At 34.7% G+C, this 17,965-nt stretch overlaps 1 protein-coding gene across 1 annotated transcript in view; it reads left to right on the top strand.

Annotated features, from left to right (window-relative positions):
* LOC118749536 (CHRNA7-FAM7A fusion protein-like) overlaps positions 1-17,731 on the top strand; it is an 86,103-nt gene extending 68,372 nt beyond the window's left edge. The window contains exons 3-4 of the mRNA XM_036484340.1: positions 16,858-16,933; positions 17,415-17,731. Of these exons, the coding sequence (XP_036340233.1) occupies positions 16,858-16,933; positions 17,415-17,656 (318 nt within the window). The 3' untranslated portion in view covers positions 17,657-17,731. The remainder of the gene's footprint in view (positions 1-16,857; positions 16,934-17,414) is intronic.
* The last annotated feature ends 234 nt before the right edge of the window (positions 17,732-17,965 follow it).

Here is a 17,965-nt window from a genome sequence, read left to right as displayed (position 1 = left end):
GTAAATTTCAAAAATACGAAAACTTTGATATTTCAAAAACTGAGGACACTAATTTACTCCAAGTTAATACTTACAAAAATCTCTTAACAATAAATAAGACTGTTAGGAATATGGCGTGGCACCGACTACTTTATGACTACAAAGGCCTATCTCGGTAACCGCTTTATCGATTTCTACCAAACTTGTTTCAATGATTTTATTAAGTCCGCATATTATCGAAAGCGTTTGAAGTCTGGAAAAACACCCCCGTTAGTCATGCAAAGGTAGTTGAGAGCAAGTTTAAACGACGATATTTGAAACCTGCACCGGGTATATAAAATTCGGCTTCGCCCGAACTTATACTTCTTTACTTGTTTCAAACTAACTTGTGTTTAGATATGGACTAGGACCATATTTCAGGGTCTATAAGAAACCTAGTGAATTAACTAATTTCAATTGACAGGAATGTGAATACACATAAAAAAATTATACCTATATACATACATATATTTAAGTGTTGTTGTAAAAAGCATCGAGCAGTGTTCTTCATAAAAAAGTATACAAAATTGTGTACAAAAATAGCTTATTCGTAAATTTTTCGAACCGACAAAAAACGTACCTGCATATGTTGATGTGTTGACACTTACTTTTATTATTATGTGGCATTGAGTGTTCGACCAGTTTAAAAAAAAAAAACAAGTAAGAAAGTCTAAGTTCGGGCGGAGCCGAACATTAAATACCCAGCACAAGTATTAAATATATGTTTTTTCACCTTTCCGAAAGCTATCGCTAGATGGTAAGCCGGGGTGTATCAATTTTGAGTAAATTAGCGTCCTTAAATTTCGAATTATTGAAGTTTCAAGCATTTCTGAAATTTACCGTTATATGAAAAGCGGCCGTAATTTCAGTCCGATTTCAATAATTTTCAACGTTTTTCTTTTATGTGGCAAGCACAATAAAAATACCGAGTTTGGTACAAATTGGTAGAACGGTTACCGATATACATATATGTGATCATAAGTGGGCGGTGCCACGCCCATTTTCCAAAATTTTACCATAAACGTATTTCTTGGTAAAGAATTGTTGCAAGCATCAATTTTGAATAAATTAGCTTCAATATTTACTGATTTATCGAAGATTTTGTATTTCTCTAAATTACCGTTATATGGGATGTGGGCGTGGTTATTGTCCGATTTTTTAAATTTTCGGCCATTTAGTATGCTGTATCAAGGCCAACAACTTTGCCAAGGTTGGAATAAATTGGTGCAGCGGTTACCAAGATATACACATGTAACCATAAGTGGGCGTGGCTACGCCCATTTTCCAAAAATTTACAATATTCTTATTTTTCGTCTGAAAATTGTTGTAAATATCAATTTTGAGTGAATTATCTTCAGTAGTTACTAAAATATCGCAGTTTTCGTATTTCCGGAAATTACCGTTATATGGGAAGTGGGCGTGGTTACTGTCCGATTTCGCCCATTTTCAATACCAACCTACTTTGGATTAACAGAAACCAATATACCAAATTTCGTTGAGATATCTCAATTTTTACCCGAGTTATCGTGTACACGGACGGACGGACAGACGGACAGACGTACGGACAGACAGACATGGCTTAATCGATTTCTCTTTTCATTCTGATCATTTATGTATACATTTGTCTATATCTATCTCGATTCGTTTTGGCTGTTACAAACAACCGTTATGTGAACAAAATTAATATACCCTTATGCACAAGTGCGCTCGGGTATAAAAATCGTTAGGTAACAATTTACATATTTTCAAAATATTTATGTCAGCGCTCAATTTTCGAGCCTATTGCTTCGTACAGATAACGCTGTATCACGAGATCTGTCCATGAAAAGCACTCCTTATTTCCAAGAAATCCATTTCTCTCCCTGCAGAATATGTACCTCCTGGAAATTGCATTTAAATTATTTTACTTTTTAATAACTTTTTTTGGCGCTGGAGGGCATACATACACACATATTACCCCATTGAGCATATAACCCTGCTAATGTATTGACGAAGACTTCACATCACTAAAAAATTTACAAAAAATTTGGAAACAGAACTGCAAAAACTTAATGGAAAAATGTAAACAAATTTACATGCTCACACATATGTACATACATATGCACAAATGCGTTTTTGTAGCATCACACCTTTTATTAAGCACTAAATATTGAACTCCATGCCATGTTTTTGCCTTAATAATACTTATATATAAATAAGTACACTCCTCAGTTCGGCATTCATGCACGTACGCCAGTTTTTATGTACTCATTTATACCGGAAATCCGGCTTAACAATTTATTCATACTCATGGGACGGATCAGAGGCAAGGTTGAGTTTACCGTTATTTACAATTTATGCACCATGGGGAGGGGCGCATTAAAGTAGCATTGGCCTCCATTAGAGGTCCATCGGATTTCCAATTGGCTTTTTTCACGTGTTTGATAGTAACGGTTGTGTGTGGCGTGCGAAATTGCGCAATTAAGTTTAACACAATTCAGATTTTTCCTTGGAGCATTGACGCTCACTGCGCTGGGTAGTGGCAAACTTTTTTTGGCTAACGACGAAATCAGCAATATTTAGGCTACTATTGAAAGAGACCTGTGAATGGCAATATCGTTTGCTTTGAATAAGGTATTGAAATGTTTGAAAATTTTTACACGACCAGCAAAGGTTGGGCAATTTAGTGAAGTTGAGGCTCTTTCCTATACACTGCTGGTCCTTAGTTTAGTGAACAGCTTTACGGAGCTAATAAACTTGTATTGGGTCGGTGCTAGGCGTAAAAACTTGTTTCGTAGATGCTTTCAATGCCTAACGAGTCGCCTTGACAAAATTTACAATAACAACAAAGGTTCCAAAAATGTGAAAATGAAGGCGTCCTTCTTGACGATGTGGGCTTATCACTCAGCGAAGAGAGGCAAGGAGGGAAGGAAAAAACTCGCCAGTAAGGCAGAATCCAAGTAGCAGTGAATGACAGCAGCAATTAGTTCAATAAATAGGAGCACCTATAACGGATTTATTGAGTAACAAGTCTATCTCTCTAAAAGAGTTTGTGTACAATTCAGTGCAAACGTTGCCTAAATAAATTTTCCACATAGCGTTCTTTAGTTTAAAATGTTTGAATATTAAAATTAATCAAAAAAGAACTGAAAGAAAATTATGAAAATTAAATAAAAAAAAGAATTAAAAAACAAATTTTTTTTTTTTTTTTTTTTTTTGCACAAAAAATTAAAAAATTGTTCCATAAATGGGCAGACAACCCTAATGATAAACAATCTGGCAGTTTAAATGACTGAGACTTCCTCTGGCTTAGAATTACAATCGTGTTTCTCACTGAAATGATTATTCATCCCAACACGTTAAGTTCGCAAAACTTTTGTTTTCATTTAGTTCTTCAGCAGAACATTTCCCGGATTTTTGTTCTCGACGTTCTCGATACTCTCGCTCTCATTGGCAAAGCTCCCAAACATTTCGTTCTCTTTCTGTTCTTCTTGAGAACGTTCCCGAAAGCTTTGTTCACATTTTGTTCTTTACGGAAACGTTCCCGAACCTTTTGTTCGCATTTTGTTTCCGTTAAAACTGCTTTCAATAATTTTGTTCCGGTTGAGGGAGAGTTCTTGGCATTTCATTTTGTTCTCAAACAGAACAAAACCAGAACTGTAACGCGTACTCGGTCTCTGGTGCATCGACATATTTCTTGAAGGAAATCTGCAGCAAAGGCAAGGTATACAAAGACCTTCTGAAACACAGCTACGGTAAGAGTTTCGGGTACCGTCCTCCATCGACTGCGTATCTCTCTGCAGAAGCTGCCGTGATAAGATTGAGGCGGAACCAGTGACCACTTGTCTGGGACTGCAGTGAAAAACTTAAAGCCAGGCTAATTCACCAGTCTGACTTCGGTGTCAGCGGATGATCTCTTGGACCTCTTTAATTGCAGTCGAGATAGGAATCGGCTCAGCAGGTTAATACCTTGCTCATTCTTTCTTTTTTCTTGGTAAAGGAAGTCCCGGTTATGAAAATGTGGCTGCCCAAAACTGGCTTAGTAGACTCTAAGAACTTGCTTTCCACCTTGCAGCCTAATAAATTTCCACATATCGACGCCCAGCACCTACCGCCTAACGTTCCTTAATGCCTTAAGTGATAATTGCATTTTATTCAACTCATCCCAACACACTTGCACGTGCTCGCCATTCCCACGCACGTGATGAATGTATTAAATACTTTACACTTGGAGCACGCAAATGAAGGGAGTGTAAGAAGCGGCTATCGATTCACTTTAGTCGTGAGCAATAAATTGCATACTTACCACACCTACTCTAATTCAAATAGTATGGCATGCAATTTTTCATACCAACTCTCGCAAAGTTTCGCTACAAAATGTACATACGTAGTTACATATATGTTTCATAAGCGTTCGAAGGTTTCCACCTTTGGTACCAAGTTACCGCTCATAAATAATAATCTGCAGGTGCAATGCATACATACACACGCTCAGTTTGCAAAAATCAACAACAACAAAAAAATCACGCGCCTCATGCGGCATCTTGGCTGCCACAACTAGGAGAACTCTGTAGAAATTGCAGCCTTGAAATATTCTTTGTGCGCACATTTGCTTCGCACGCATTTTCACTCTTTTGCAACACACGTGGCGAGTTAGTAAAATTCATACCACTGTGCTGCATCTCAACTTTGTGGTTTCGAACTGACTTGCAGTTTGCTTGCGGCATTACTCCTTCCGCGGGTGTGAGCACATTTTACATAAATTTTAGTTATTTTATTTTTTGTTGTTGTTCAGGAATGCATTTATCAATATTCACGCTTGCTTGTTTATTGTTGTTTGCTGTCACCTCTCTTGGTTTTCCTTCCGGCCACCTGCGGACTTGCAAAGTAAGTGGTAATATTTCAACGCCCGATCCAACAGTTGCGAGGATGTTATGACTACAAAGTAATGAATTTTAAAGTGATAAATATATGTATGGTTTCGGATCTGGTAGGGAATATAATAAATGTAACTACTACGATTTCGATTCCAGTTACTGTAGGCATTATGACGACAATAACGTTTGAGATTACGATGGCCATGACAATGACGATTACGATTACGATTCCGATACCATTACGATTACCATAAAGATTCCGATCACATTCGCTATTACCATTATTACGATTGCGATTAATATTACCTTAGCTTCCGATTACGATTCTTATTACTAATGCGATTATGATTACCACTACGATTACGATTCCGATATCGATGCCGATTATGATTACTCTTACGATGTATGTTTTTCGCAAAGGCTTTCTAATCATTTTAATGTAAGCAAGGGAAAACTAACTTAAGGAAAAATGCGACATCGGAAGCACTTGCCTCATTTGCTTGCAAGGCGGTACGGTACCTAACTGCCAAACGACAGATGCCACTGAAGCGCCTTTCATTTGTATATATTAAGGATGCTCGTAAGCCGACTTAGTTTGCACGTACTCACATACATACATACATAAATACGAGTACGTACAGTACATGAATATTGTCACATTTGCGCAGAGACAGGGGAGTACTTTTCACTATCGGTATATTACGCGCCTGTTCATCAAAACTCCAATAAATTTACATACATACATACGTCCATGTTATAAATAGAGGTGTGCGTGTGTTTCTGCGTACATCATCGGCAACTTTGGCATAATAAAACAATTCAAAAGCGAACTTTTACATGAATATTTTGACTATGTGTGTGTATGCGTAAAAGCTGCCTACGGTTTGTCGCACATCAACCGCTGCATACAAATTGAATGTTTATTACTTGAAATTCGCATTTCCATCATTCCCCCTCACATTTCCCTTTAAATTTGTTTGAACCTTGCCATGCTCATGCATATTTACATACATATGTGTGCCTGTGTGTTTATGCCGGTGGTGGGCATCAGGTTGCCCGCGGGCCAAAAATACTAGATTTAAATCGTCAATATTTGAGCTGTACCGTTGAGCTGTTCCCGTTCTGGGTTTTTCAACTTCAGCTTACTGCCAACGGAGATTTCTTTTAGCAAAAAGTGTCTGCCTTTGTCTTTCCAGCCACGGCATTTATTCCGAGATATCTGTATGACGCTCGTTCTTACGCGCAGTTGCATCTTTTTCCGGACGGTTGCTGCTTGAACAAATATATGAAGCGGGGTCAATCTTGGAAGCGACTCTAAGACCGATATTAAACAATTTCACATTGATACTGCAACCCAGAAAGATGTGAAAGTTTAAACTTCCTTTAAATGACAGTTTTTTGTTTTTTTTTTTTTTTTTTTGGACACCAAATGGCACGAAACGTAACCTAGTAAGCCTCTCATCATGGATTATAAAAAGGTATTTAACGTCGTCAGAGTATTCAAGTACTATCTCTCCATTTCGTGAATATCTTGAATAAAAGTATATAAAGCACCGCACTGTACTGAGAAATAACAAAGTAAAACTAGCCACAGTTTTCTTTGCAAAGATTCGTTGGTTGGCATAGTCCAAGGCGAGTATGTGTGTTGCGTATACGCCACGTAGTCCAGCTTACACTATCTGCTGGCTGCGAAGTGAGGGTGATTACCAGGATTTTAAGGCCTGCTTAATCTTATCCGTAAAAATAATAAACAATCACACGTTCCATGTCTTCCTTGATAAAAAAAAATTAACAACACAAAAAAATTGTCGTCTTTTTTATTTTGCCCGCTCGTGTGGCACTGAATTAAATATGCAATATTTAAAACATTCAATTGAAATTTCGTAAAAATTTCGATATTTTTAAATTAGATTTCCTAGACAGATTTTGAATTTTGTAGCCCATTGAATTCTATTATAATAAAGCACAAATTTGAAATGGCTACAAATTATGGTTGATTTTATAGAATTAAAAAAAAAACTCAAAATTTTTACAACGGTTTTTGAATATTGCAAAAAGTTGGAAACTTGGATTTACACGGGATTTATTAAATAATGAACTATGTATATATAACTACAAAATAAATATGTTCAAGCTTGGCAAAAAGTGGTGCAGCTATAAGTTTTTTACCACTATATATATTTATATTTAATTGGACATACATATATCTACATTGTACTAAAGTTATGTATGTATATAACAAAAATAAAAAATAAATGCTTTTTTTTGACTTTTTTGAAAGCTCATTTTTCATTTTTTCAAGTTTTTAGTGCCTTAAAATCCCAACCCTGGTGATTACATTGAAAATGGAAAATTTCATACACCTAATTTGCAGTGCAAATGCACTTGTGTAATTTTTTTTTTTTTCGTAACATGCCGAGCAGAAAATGCTTTGAATAATTAGCGAAGAATTTTTACAAAATTTAAATTTTTATGGTTTATTATAATAAAATGCGATGCAAAAACCTCCATTAACTATTTTCTCAAAAAGCGTAAAAATTTGTTGTTTTGTGCAGTCAGTTTCAGTAATTACGAAAGTCATGCAAGTCCCAAAACAGCTGCAACATTTTTTGCGGATTGTATGCCTTAATCCAGCGCTTATTTTTTATTTAATTAAACTAAATTCTTTTAAACTAGTTCTTTCCCCATTCAGTTGATTGCGACTACCAAATAAATCAAGCTCACGTATTTCATTTAAAAAGCTCTCTAACTGCCAACTAAAATCTATCGGATAACTTTCAACTCAACTACAGCGCTTTCCACTGTACAGCGCAGAATTCGATTTAAAACTTCTTCATTACGTTTTGCAAGAAAAGCAGAATTTCACAAGAATCTACTAGAAACTAAGAAGTTAGTGCAGCAATTCACCTTTTCTTGAGCTTTAATCGAAACTTCAAGATGCAATCAGGCGTTATCAGTTGAAAGAAAAGCATTAACTTTACAAAGAAAATGCGCAGAAGGCTCTGGCATGCTATATATGTATGTATGTACATACAAACAAACGCACGCGATTACAGCCCTGCTTATGGCTTTAGCTAAGTTACACGAAGAAGGTATAGTTTTGCGCCAGTGATTGCAATGGAAGCCAATTTCCTTTTGCCACGTCAGCCAGCAGCAGACAATGCACTGCGTTCGAATTGAAAAAAAGTAGACAAGCGGCTGTTTTTGCGATCGGCAGAAGACTCTGGTGTATTTGATGCGCTTAAAATCCATGTGGCAGCACTAGCAACAATAAAATATGCTGCGGCAGCATTTAATGTGAGTTATGCAGGAAAAAGGATGCAATTTTTACAGATTTTATGCTTACACTTGAATCATTGAGCGCCAGTGGGCAGAAAAATAAACTATTTTGTGAGTTATGCAAAGAGAAAGAGGCGACTTGCATTCGCTTCTGTTACCTTAGTTCTAGTTTTCAGTTGTAGCCTCAGGGTTTATATTGCAGCTAAATATTTGCATCCGTCGTAATCAACAATAATAAAAATAAATCGTTAGGCATAATATTGACTATGCGCAGTTATGTGCCTCCCTCCACTCGTTTGTCGCTGCGTGCCATTTAATTTAGCGTTTCATCGCAAAATGCCAAAGTTAACGCACTGCGACAAAATTATCGTTGGATCTGCATCGAATTGGATTGCAGTTTCGCCGGGTCACCCGCGCCCAGTGTGATTGCATACATCAAGGCGCATTATATTCACAACAAATGAAACTAATTTCATTGCAGTTTGATTGAAAACAATTACAATACTTTACTTTACCTTTTCTACGTTGGTATTTGCTTTTGCTTTGCTTTTACTCAACGTCTTATCCTATTTCAACAGAGAATTTTGGTCTAAACTGGTCAAGGCTGCTGGTGCAATCGTGGCTCTTTTACTTCTTTTAATCTTCTCTCTACGTATTTGTGTTTTTATCATTTATTATTTTTAATACTCGTCTGCTGCAGCTCAATTTCAAATATATATACATATGAGTGTATGCTTTGGAAATCATTTCACTTTTTTTTGTGATGAGTAGCCGAGTGCAAGTTACGCTCTGGCAATTTAACAAGAAGCAGTAATAGAGCTCTTATTATTATTTTTACTTGAAAAATAATATCCCGAAATAGTCCCGAAAATCCTGAGATAACCCCGGAACGAAGAGCCCTGAGAAAAGCCCTGAAAGTACCGAAAAGTATATTACGATGAAGCCCGAAAAGTCCTCAATGAATGAATAAAAGTCCCTAAAGAAATTCCAAAATTCCTAAAAAATCTCAAAAGCTAGAACTCGAAGAATCCCGAAAAATCCGGACAAATATTGAAAAGTTCAGAAAAATCTCCAAACTCTAAAAGCATTTCATTCAAACAAAAAAGCAAAAATTAAGGATAATTCTTTCTTTTCCTGAAGCGTTTAGTATTTAGAAGTCTACTTTAGTTACTTAAGTATTTAGTGCTTAGTATTTGCTTAGAAGTGATTGCAAATAACGTTTTCGATCTCGAGATAGAAGGCTTCAAGCGATGGTATCTTGATGTCGCTGGACTTAATGTTACTCCAATGAAAACTGAATCGATTTTATTCACCAAAAAAAGTTTCAAATTTGAATCTTATTTCTTTACCATATTTGTCTATATTCCTAATACTTTGCAGACAACATTTTTAATTTTTTGATTAGGGAAGCGAGCAATTTAAGTAGCTATATCCTGCGATTAAAGTTGATTGATTGGTTGTAGCATACCTCTATTCGTTCACAGCTCGTCAATGACGCACGTATTACAGAGGAACCTCAGGAGGATTTTTTTCGAAGTAGCATTCAGATCATGCATAAGGTAATCTCAGTTTAAGCCTGGTAGAGGCTTTTTAGATGAGCTTCGAGTACTTTGCTGTTTCTATTCTTCGCCACAAAACCTGCACACCGTGGTTTGACGACGGCTTCAATGCTTTGCAATCGCCAAGAGAATTACATGCTCCTATGTCATGTCTATTAAGTTTAAGGAAAATTTGGGATCTTTCAGCTGATATTTGAAAGTGTTGACCTGTTTTCAGCTTCTTAGTTCGTTCAGTAATATTTAGTCTGACCTTTTTTTGTCCATATAGTCCTTCCACTTTACAGGACCCTATTAGAGGTACATTACAACGTCCTATTTCAGAATTTAATTGAAGAACGCCTTATCTCAGAATTCGGTTCAAAAACCCCTTATCTCAGCATATTTTCTATGTATTTTCATTTGAGATAGGGGTTTTTTGAACCGAATTCTGAGACGGGATATTTTTCAATAAAATTCAGAAATCGGGCGTTCTTCAATCAAATTCTGAAGTAGAAGGTTCTTGAAAAGTTTTCTGAGATAGAGAGTTTTCGAACTGGCTGCCGATATAGGTCGATCAATTTTAAAGAAGGGTTACTTTTTTTCGGATAGCCAAGCGGCGATAAAAATCTTTATGTAGCTCTGTGAATGCCATTACCAACCAAGTTAACTAATGATAGCAAGGCGGCTGGCAGACAAAGAGTCCCATTGATCTGGATTCCTGGTAATCGCAGATGACCCAGACCGGAACGCCTTGGGGCTGGTACCTGGTATAGGCCAACTGGATTATTATGCCTTTCAGTTGTACTAAGGTGTAGGTTCATACTTCCTGCAGCAGCTGCTGCTAATCGAAAGGGGAACAGACTGTAGCGCATTGCTTTGCGGCTGACTCTGTGTAGGACCAGAATGAGACTTTTTTGCTATCATCGGAGAACTGAGAGATATAAAGCGCCCGAATTTACTTAGAAACCTGAACACCACGGTTTGGATCTGAGGATTTAGTAGGTTTTTTTGATTTCCTGCGTTCTTGCTTTTTTTTTTTGCATTGTTTATGTTTATGCTAAATAGCAAGTTGTGGTTTCAAAACACACCATGCTTGGAGAGAACTTTAACGTGGCTAAATAATCTGGAATTAACATGTTTTTTAAAAGGTACACCCCAATCGAAAACGTACACTAATGGCAGCTTAAAAACGTACCAAATGAGCCCAGTAAAAAAAAAGGTTTCTTGATACAAACCTAAGCCTTCATTCATTAGTCATTATTCGCATGCCGACACTGAAAGTGCAACAACAATAATTCACCTTAATGGGTGACACAATAAACACTTGAGTACAAACGAATACCATTAATAAATACTTTAAAACTATTTGAAACAGATATGTCAGCTCACACTACATAGCATACATAACTGCAAAACTGCCAAACAGATCGCTCACCACATGAGGAGGACTAACTACTGCAAGCATACTCATGCGCCGCGTCGCCAATTTGTCTACTCGGTCGCAATACTCTTCATTCATGCAGACCGCCAGTTGACTTCCAGCATACTACATATAATGGAATATATTTAAGTGCTACTGACAATGAGTTATTTGCAATGCGAAATAGCTTTGCCCGAAAAGTTCATACGCCCACTCGTTTAAAATGCTTAAAATAACTGTAAGGGATGTGTCAAACAGCGAATAGCAATGCATTGCTGCGAAAGTTTTACAAGTGAAAAAATATCAAGAGAAATTTGCAGGGAACATATATGTATTTTTATTTAGAAAAATGTATCATGTTTTTAAATTTTTTTAATTGAAGATCTCTTTGATACAGAAATAATTAGCACTGATTCACAAATTTTGGTTTTTTTTTGTTCACCGGATGCCACTATTCAATTCCTATGTAGAATTGCTCGATGATTCAGCAAATTAAATCAATTTTATTTGCCGTAATTCGGGTTAAAGAAGTGGTTCCACTTAATCATGTATTTCTTACGAACCAATTCAACAATTTTATTATGAAATACTGGAAATGAAAGCTAATGAAATTGTCCATAAACCGTATATACATACATCACTCTTCGATAGCCCTGATAATTTCTGAGAAATTAGTTAATCATTTCCGATTCTTTGTTTTTTTTAGAAAAAACTGAAAAAAATTCAAAATTTAACTGAGGAATATTTTTTTTGTCAATTTTTTTTTTTATATGAAAGTCTATTCCTTTAAAAAAAAAATAGGGTAGCGATGAAGAAAATAGATGAGTAAACAAGAATGAGTTTTTAGTGGTGCACATGGCGTATGAGTAACATTCTTTCCTGCTCATTTTTCATACAAAAGCCGTCGTCATCGATTCACCACTTCCCTACTTCCTATGTTTGAGTTACTGTCGCTTAACGAAAAATTTTGCATGTGAAAACAACAACAAAGTTAGCTAGCACGGACAGACGATAGCGAGTTTGGGTGTACCTCATTGAGTTCGTTCGTTTCGCCACTTGCTAACTGTTGGCGAATCGATGATGGCTAAACAATTTTTGCGCATTTTCACTTGACCACTCATTCCTCCTTTACTTGTCCATAGATTTTCTTCATTAGTAGCTTGATTTTTTTTGTAACGGAACATTCTTTAATACAAATGCAAAAAATTTACACAAAATCTGTTATGCTTTTAATTTGTACCCTGTTAAAGTTCGAATTTTTTTTTCATTTTTTCATCAAAAAATCTGGAATTATTGATTACTTATATTTTACGGAAAACTCCATTTCCCAAATTTCAAATTAACTACTTTTCTTTGACTGAGTAACGGTAAATTGCAAATATCTCGAAGACGAATGCTTTACAAAAAAAATTAACTCGATTTTCAGAATCAACGAGAAATTTTACATAAATAGGAATTGGATAGTGGCTTACAAAAAAAATTTTTCTGTAAACCAGTGTAGTCTGAAATAGATTTTTCTCAATAGTTTGCTCTTAAATAAAAACATCAAGGTTGAACTCCCCTTTTCTGCCATCCAATCTCATTTCCGACAGGGTTACTTCTTATGTTTTCCTTTATTTATGCGCCACTCTTCAATTGCTAGCCCATTCCGTACGCCTAAATAAGTTTGAAGTAGTTGGCAACAGAAAAGTTGGCATTTCTAATGAAATGGATGGTGTCAAACTGAAAAAGTTTGTGGAATAATTTTTGGCCATGGAAATTAGCAAACAAAATTTGCAGTAGGCTTTGTTGCGAACTTTTAATTTAAACCAAAACGAAGTCTTCAATTTTTCATTAATCTAATTTCCTCTACATAGCTCATGCACTTGCTTACATAATTGTTGCCCCCTTCTCTGACTAGCTTTATACTAACTATATTTAGATCTCAACAAAAGTAATTGTTTATAAATGTGCCTTTAATACATACATATATGAATGAATGAATATGTGTGGTATTTCATTAAAACCACTTATCTCGAGATTTGCCATTTTCCCTTCAAAGCAATATTCCAGTGAGTTCTCAAATTTAATTTCAATATTTTAACTATCCGTAGCCATCATAGTATTTCAACAGACGCTTAATAAATATATAAAATTTGTTAAGGAAACTTATTATTTTTTATCACAAAGTCAAACTTTCTAAAGTCAGTTAAATTGTTTTAATAAAATTTCACATATATTTTACTCAAAAATTAAAAAAAAAGAAATGTAAATTAACTTTTATATTCATAGCTTCCGAAGACACTGCGGCTCTACAAGCTTTTATTTACTTTTCGTTAAAAGAAAAATATACAACTTTTTATTTACAATTTAAACGAAGGTAAATATGTTCGTATATATTTACATAAGTAGAATGGGTTCATCTTTTCAATGCCGAACTACATACATATAGTTTCTCCCAAACACATACACTGCCGGAACAAAGTATTGGCACAGCGAATTTTTCACAATACATATATGTAACAATTTTCATTCTAATATTTTTCCGCTAATTTTATATATGTATAAAAATATGGTGCATTCTACATCCAAAAACATAAAAACATAATTCCTAAACTTTGTGAAAAACTCGCAAAAATTCAGCAAATTTTCATGCAAATTTTCAACTCTTTGATCAAATTTTTCTAGCTTTTTTTTGGGGTATGCAGATTTGTAGCCCAATCAATTTTATTATAATAAAGTGCAAGTTTTAAGTAGCTAAGAATTACCGTTGATTTTTACCATACACAAATTTTTTTTGGAAATTATTTATTTGGAGAAAACCTTCAACGAAAAAAAATTCTCAAAAATCAACGCGTGTTTTGACTAACTCTGAACTTGCATTTTTTACTAGAATTTAATGGGCTGCAAAACTGCAAACTCAAAAAAAAACATCTAAAATACCTGATTAAAAAGTTGAAAATTTTGATGTAAATTTGCTGAATTTTCGCGACTTTGGAACAATATTTAGGAATTATATTTTTATGTTTTTGCTTTTGTTGAATGAACCATATTTTTATACAAAATTAGCGGAAAAATATTAGAATAAAAATTGTTGCATATATTGTGAAAAATTTGCTGTGCCAATACTTTGTTCCGGCAGTGTATGTATGTAGCCTTGCAAATAGCCAGGCTGAAAACCAAAATTACAAGCAGCATAAAAAGGCAATAATAAAAAAAAAACTGCAACCAAATAGTACATGTAACAATAAAAACAACAACAAGTACAACATCAGCAATTACTCGTAGGAAACAATACTAAATCGCAGTTGTTGTTGCGTCCATGTCTACTTTCACTTTTACACTAACTCCCTACGCTGCGCGCAGCAACAACCCGCTCTCCCTTTCCACAAACGGAGCGCACCTTGCACGTTTTTCCTGCAGCCATCAGCGGCCTTGTAAGCAAACAAACTAAACTAGCAACAAAGCAACTGGCAAACAAAACGCAGCGACGACGACAGCAATCTGTCAGCCAAAAGGCAAAAGTAGTCAGTCATCAGTCGTCAGTTTGCAAGAGTAAATGCACAATGTATGCATGTGTGTATGTATGTAGCAACAATTCTGAAAAGCCTTTGCGTTTATTAGTTAACTGCAACATGGCTGCATGCACATTCCTTTGGGAGCGCTGCAAGAATGAATATGAAAAGGCATAGTAGTATTCGCAGAACGAAATATTGTAGCAATGCCACTTTTGTGTTACAGATACACTATAGCTATGTATGAAGAAAAAATGGCCAAATATGAAATGAAATAACATAAAATAATATAAATTAAAAATAACGATGCAAAATGTAGTACAGCTTTTTTGAGAACATTTTGAGTCATAGCACTAACTAAAAATACTTGTTAAAGTCTAGAAAATATTAACTGAAATAGTAACTATTTAACGCCACAAATGCGTAAATTTTCCGAAATAAATTCAGCTTTTTCAGCGATAAGGACTTCTTAACTTGTAAACAGCCTAGTCAAGAATACCTAAGAAACTACATAAAAAGTGCCTGTTCTCAAACGAAACTTTCGAAAACCCTGCGCACATTTCAATCCAATGCAAAACTAGCAAAAACTGCAAGAAACTTGCTGCTGAGTGGCGAATTTCGAATGACATTGGCCGTGGTGAAACAATTGTACGATGGCAGCAGTAAAATTCTTTAGAATTTCTATCTGAATTTCTTCGTCGACTTTCATGCTGCTCTACATTTGAATTGTATATGTAAATAAAATAGAAAATTCCTTTCACTTTGTTGACATAAAATTTCGTGGCAAGTAAATAAAATACGGCTAATGGAATTGTGAAATGCTAAAATACTGTCAAGCTAATTAAATCACTCGAATAGTTGCTTAATTGTAAAGAAAGCAGTGAGTAGAAAATGAAAAGGGTAAATCCTTGAATCCTTGAAGCAAGTTCTTAAACAAAAGCATGTGTATGCAAATACATAAATACATGCGCTTGCGAACTAGTAGCATAATTTTTATATGTAAATTTTTTTCATTCTTGAATGGTTAACTGGACGGATCAAATTAAACACACGAAATATGTAAGTTTATAAAACTTTATTTTTCAACACCGTTTCGAGACCATTTTGCATACGGTGCTGCCACCTCTCCAGAACCTCGCTTTTTTGAAATTGTTCAGGAGAGACGAAAAATCGATGTACAATGCAATTTCGCATTATCTGTCATTCTGCGTTAAAAAGTAAATTTTGAAAAAAAAAATGCACTTGGCACCTTTTCACCTTTAGGTAGCGAAGACCTGTTTTGTTGGAAAGTTGGTTGGAACCACCCATACTAATTTGGTTTAGTTCCGATAATTGGATCATAAGAAATTAACGGTACTCCTAAATTTTTTATGAGAATTAATGCCGTTGTTTTTTTATTCAAAATTTATTTACAGTTTCTATTTTTTAGAATCACAGCTAAATATGTATGTGAGTTTATGTGATTGTCTTATTTTGCCCAAAGAAGTCTGCGAAGATGACTTCTTCGATATGCTAGAAAACCGTTGCCATAACTTTATTAACTGACACCTCCGACTTAGAGAGGGGTTATTTTTAGAGATGCCGTTTTTAAATCGATTTAATCGATGATCGATTAGTCGAGCCCTTCCGATTCGCTTTTTTTTGTCGATTTTTTAGTTCTACTTCGATCCGTCAATTGATGCAAGTAATTCGAAGATAAGAATTTGATTTTTTCTCAATTGATGCATTTTTACTTACGGTTTACCTCAGAAAATCTATAAACTTTTAAAGAAATTTGAATTGGAGGCTGGTACAAAAAAAAAATAATGGGGCTTTACATCTTCGAGAGCAAAGACAAGAGAATTCAATTACCTGCCTCAATTTCTCCACCGACAAAGGGCTCCTGAGGGAAGCCTCTTGAAAATTATTTATGGCTAATACTACAACAAAAACTCCAAAAATCGAAATTCCATACTTTATAGAAGTTTTCATAAAAATTTTGCACTCCTAATTATCTTTTTTATTTTATTCTTCTTTTTATTTATTTTATTTTATTTAGCTTATTTTATTTTTATTTTTTTTTTTTATTTTATTTTATTTGATTTTATTTTATTTATTTATTTATTTATTTATTTATTTATTTATTTTTATTTTATTTATTTTATTTTATAGAATTGTTTTTTTTTTTTTTTTTTTTTTATTTTACTTTAATTTTTTTTTTTTAATTTCTCAACAAATTTATCATAACCAATTAAATTTCTTTCTCTTTCCAGCTGGACTTGCAGCTGCAAGACGAGGCCGGTGGTGACATTTCAAGTTTCATAACGAACGGCGAATGGGATCTGCTAGGTATGGCAGCGGTGGCTTGAAAATGAAAGAAAGGCATTTCATGAAAAGTTGCATAGCAAATTTAAATACGCAAATTCTAAAAATATTTAACTAAAAACATACTAAATAACTAACTCACAGCTTATAAATAGAAATTGTCATAATTTATTCTTTTGCTTTAACATATTTTTTGCTCATAATATTTAAATAAATTGTAAAAAAAAAACAACAACAACAAAACACCCAACAAAATTTCACTAGCAATTACTTATAAACATTTATATGCATATATATACATACATACTATATTCATTATATACATACATATGTATTTTAAACTAATATCTTACTGCTGCTATCTAATGCGCCACTTTCTCTTTCTCTCTTTCCCTCTCTCCAAAAACAAAAAAAAAAAAAACCAACTACTAATAATTAAAAACAATCCTCTCTTTCTCTTTGCATTCTCACCGTCGAACGTACTTCACGTCCATTCTCTTTGCAGGCGTGCCCGGTAAACGAAATGAAATCTACTATAATTGCTGCCCAGAACCTTATATTGACATAACGTTCGCCATTTTAATACGACGGAAAACTTTGTACTGTTTTTTTAACCTAATTGTGCCGTGCGTACTGATAGCCTCAATGGCACTGCTAGGCTTCACACTGCCCCCCGATTCTGGTGAGAAGCTCTCGCTAGGTAAGTGTCGTATGTCCGCACGCGTAGTGCTACCAGCACAAAAATAAAAACAAAAAAAAACAGTCGAATTATTAGATCTTCAAATTTCAATGAAAATAGAATTTTAAAGAATTGTTACAACAATTTGAATAGAGTTTCGCATTCGCCAAATGAAATCAATCCCAACCCGCTCAACCTAGGTCCAAATGTTTTTTTGGACAATTTTTTCATAGCTGCCTTACGAGAACGAGAACTGCATGTGCCTTCCAATGAATATAACAGTCCAGCTCCTAATTTTTTTGGAACTGTTTTTTTTAATAACTGAAGACAAATTTAGTTCAAAAATGAATATACAATTTTTGGTACATCGTTTTTTG

Source organism: Rhagoletis pomonella, unplaced genomic scaffold (assembly GCF_013731165.1).
Source record: "Rhagoletis pomonella isolate Grant_MI unplaced genomic scaffold, Rhpom_1.0 Rhpom_scaffold_00018, whole genome shotgun sequence".
Classification (NCBI taxonomy): Eukaryota; Metazoa; Arthropoda; class Insecta; order Diptera; family Tephritidae; genus Rhagoletis; species Rhagoletis pomonella.
This window is presented reverse-complemented; position numbering and strand designations above follow the sequence as displayed.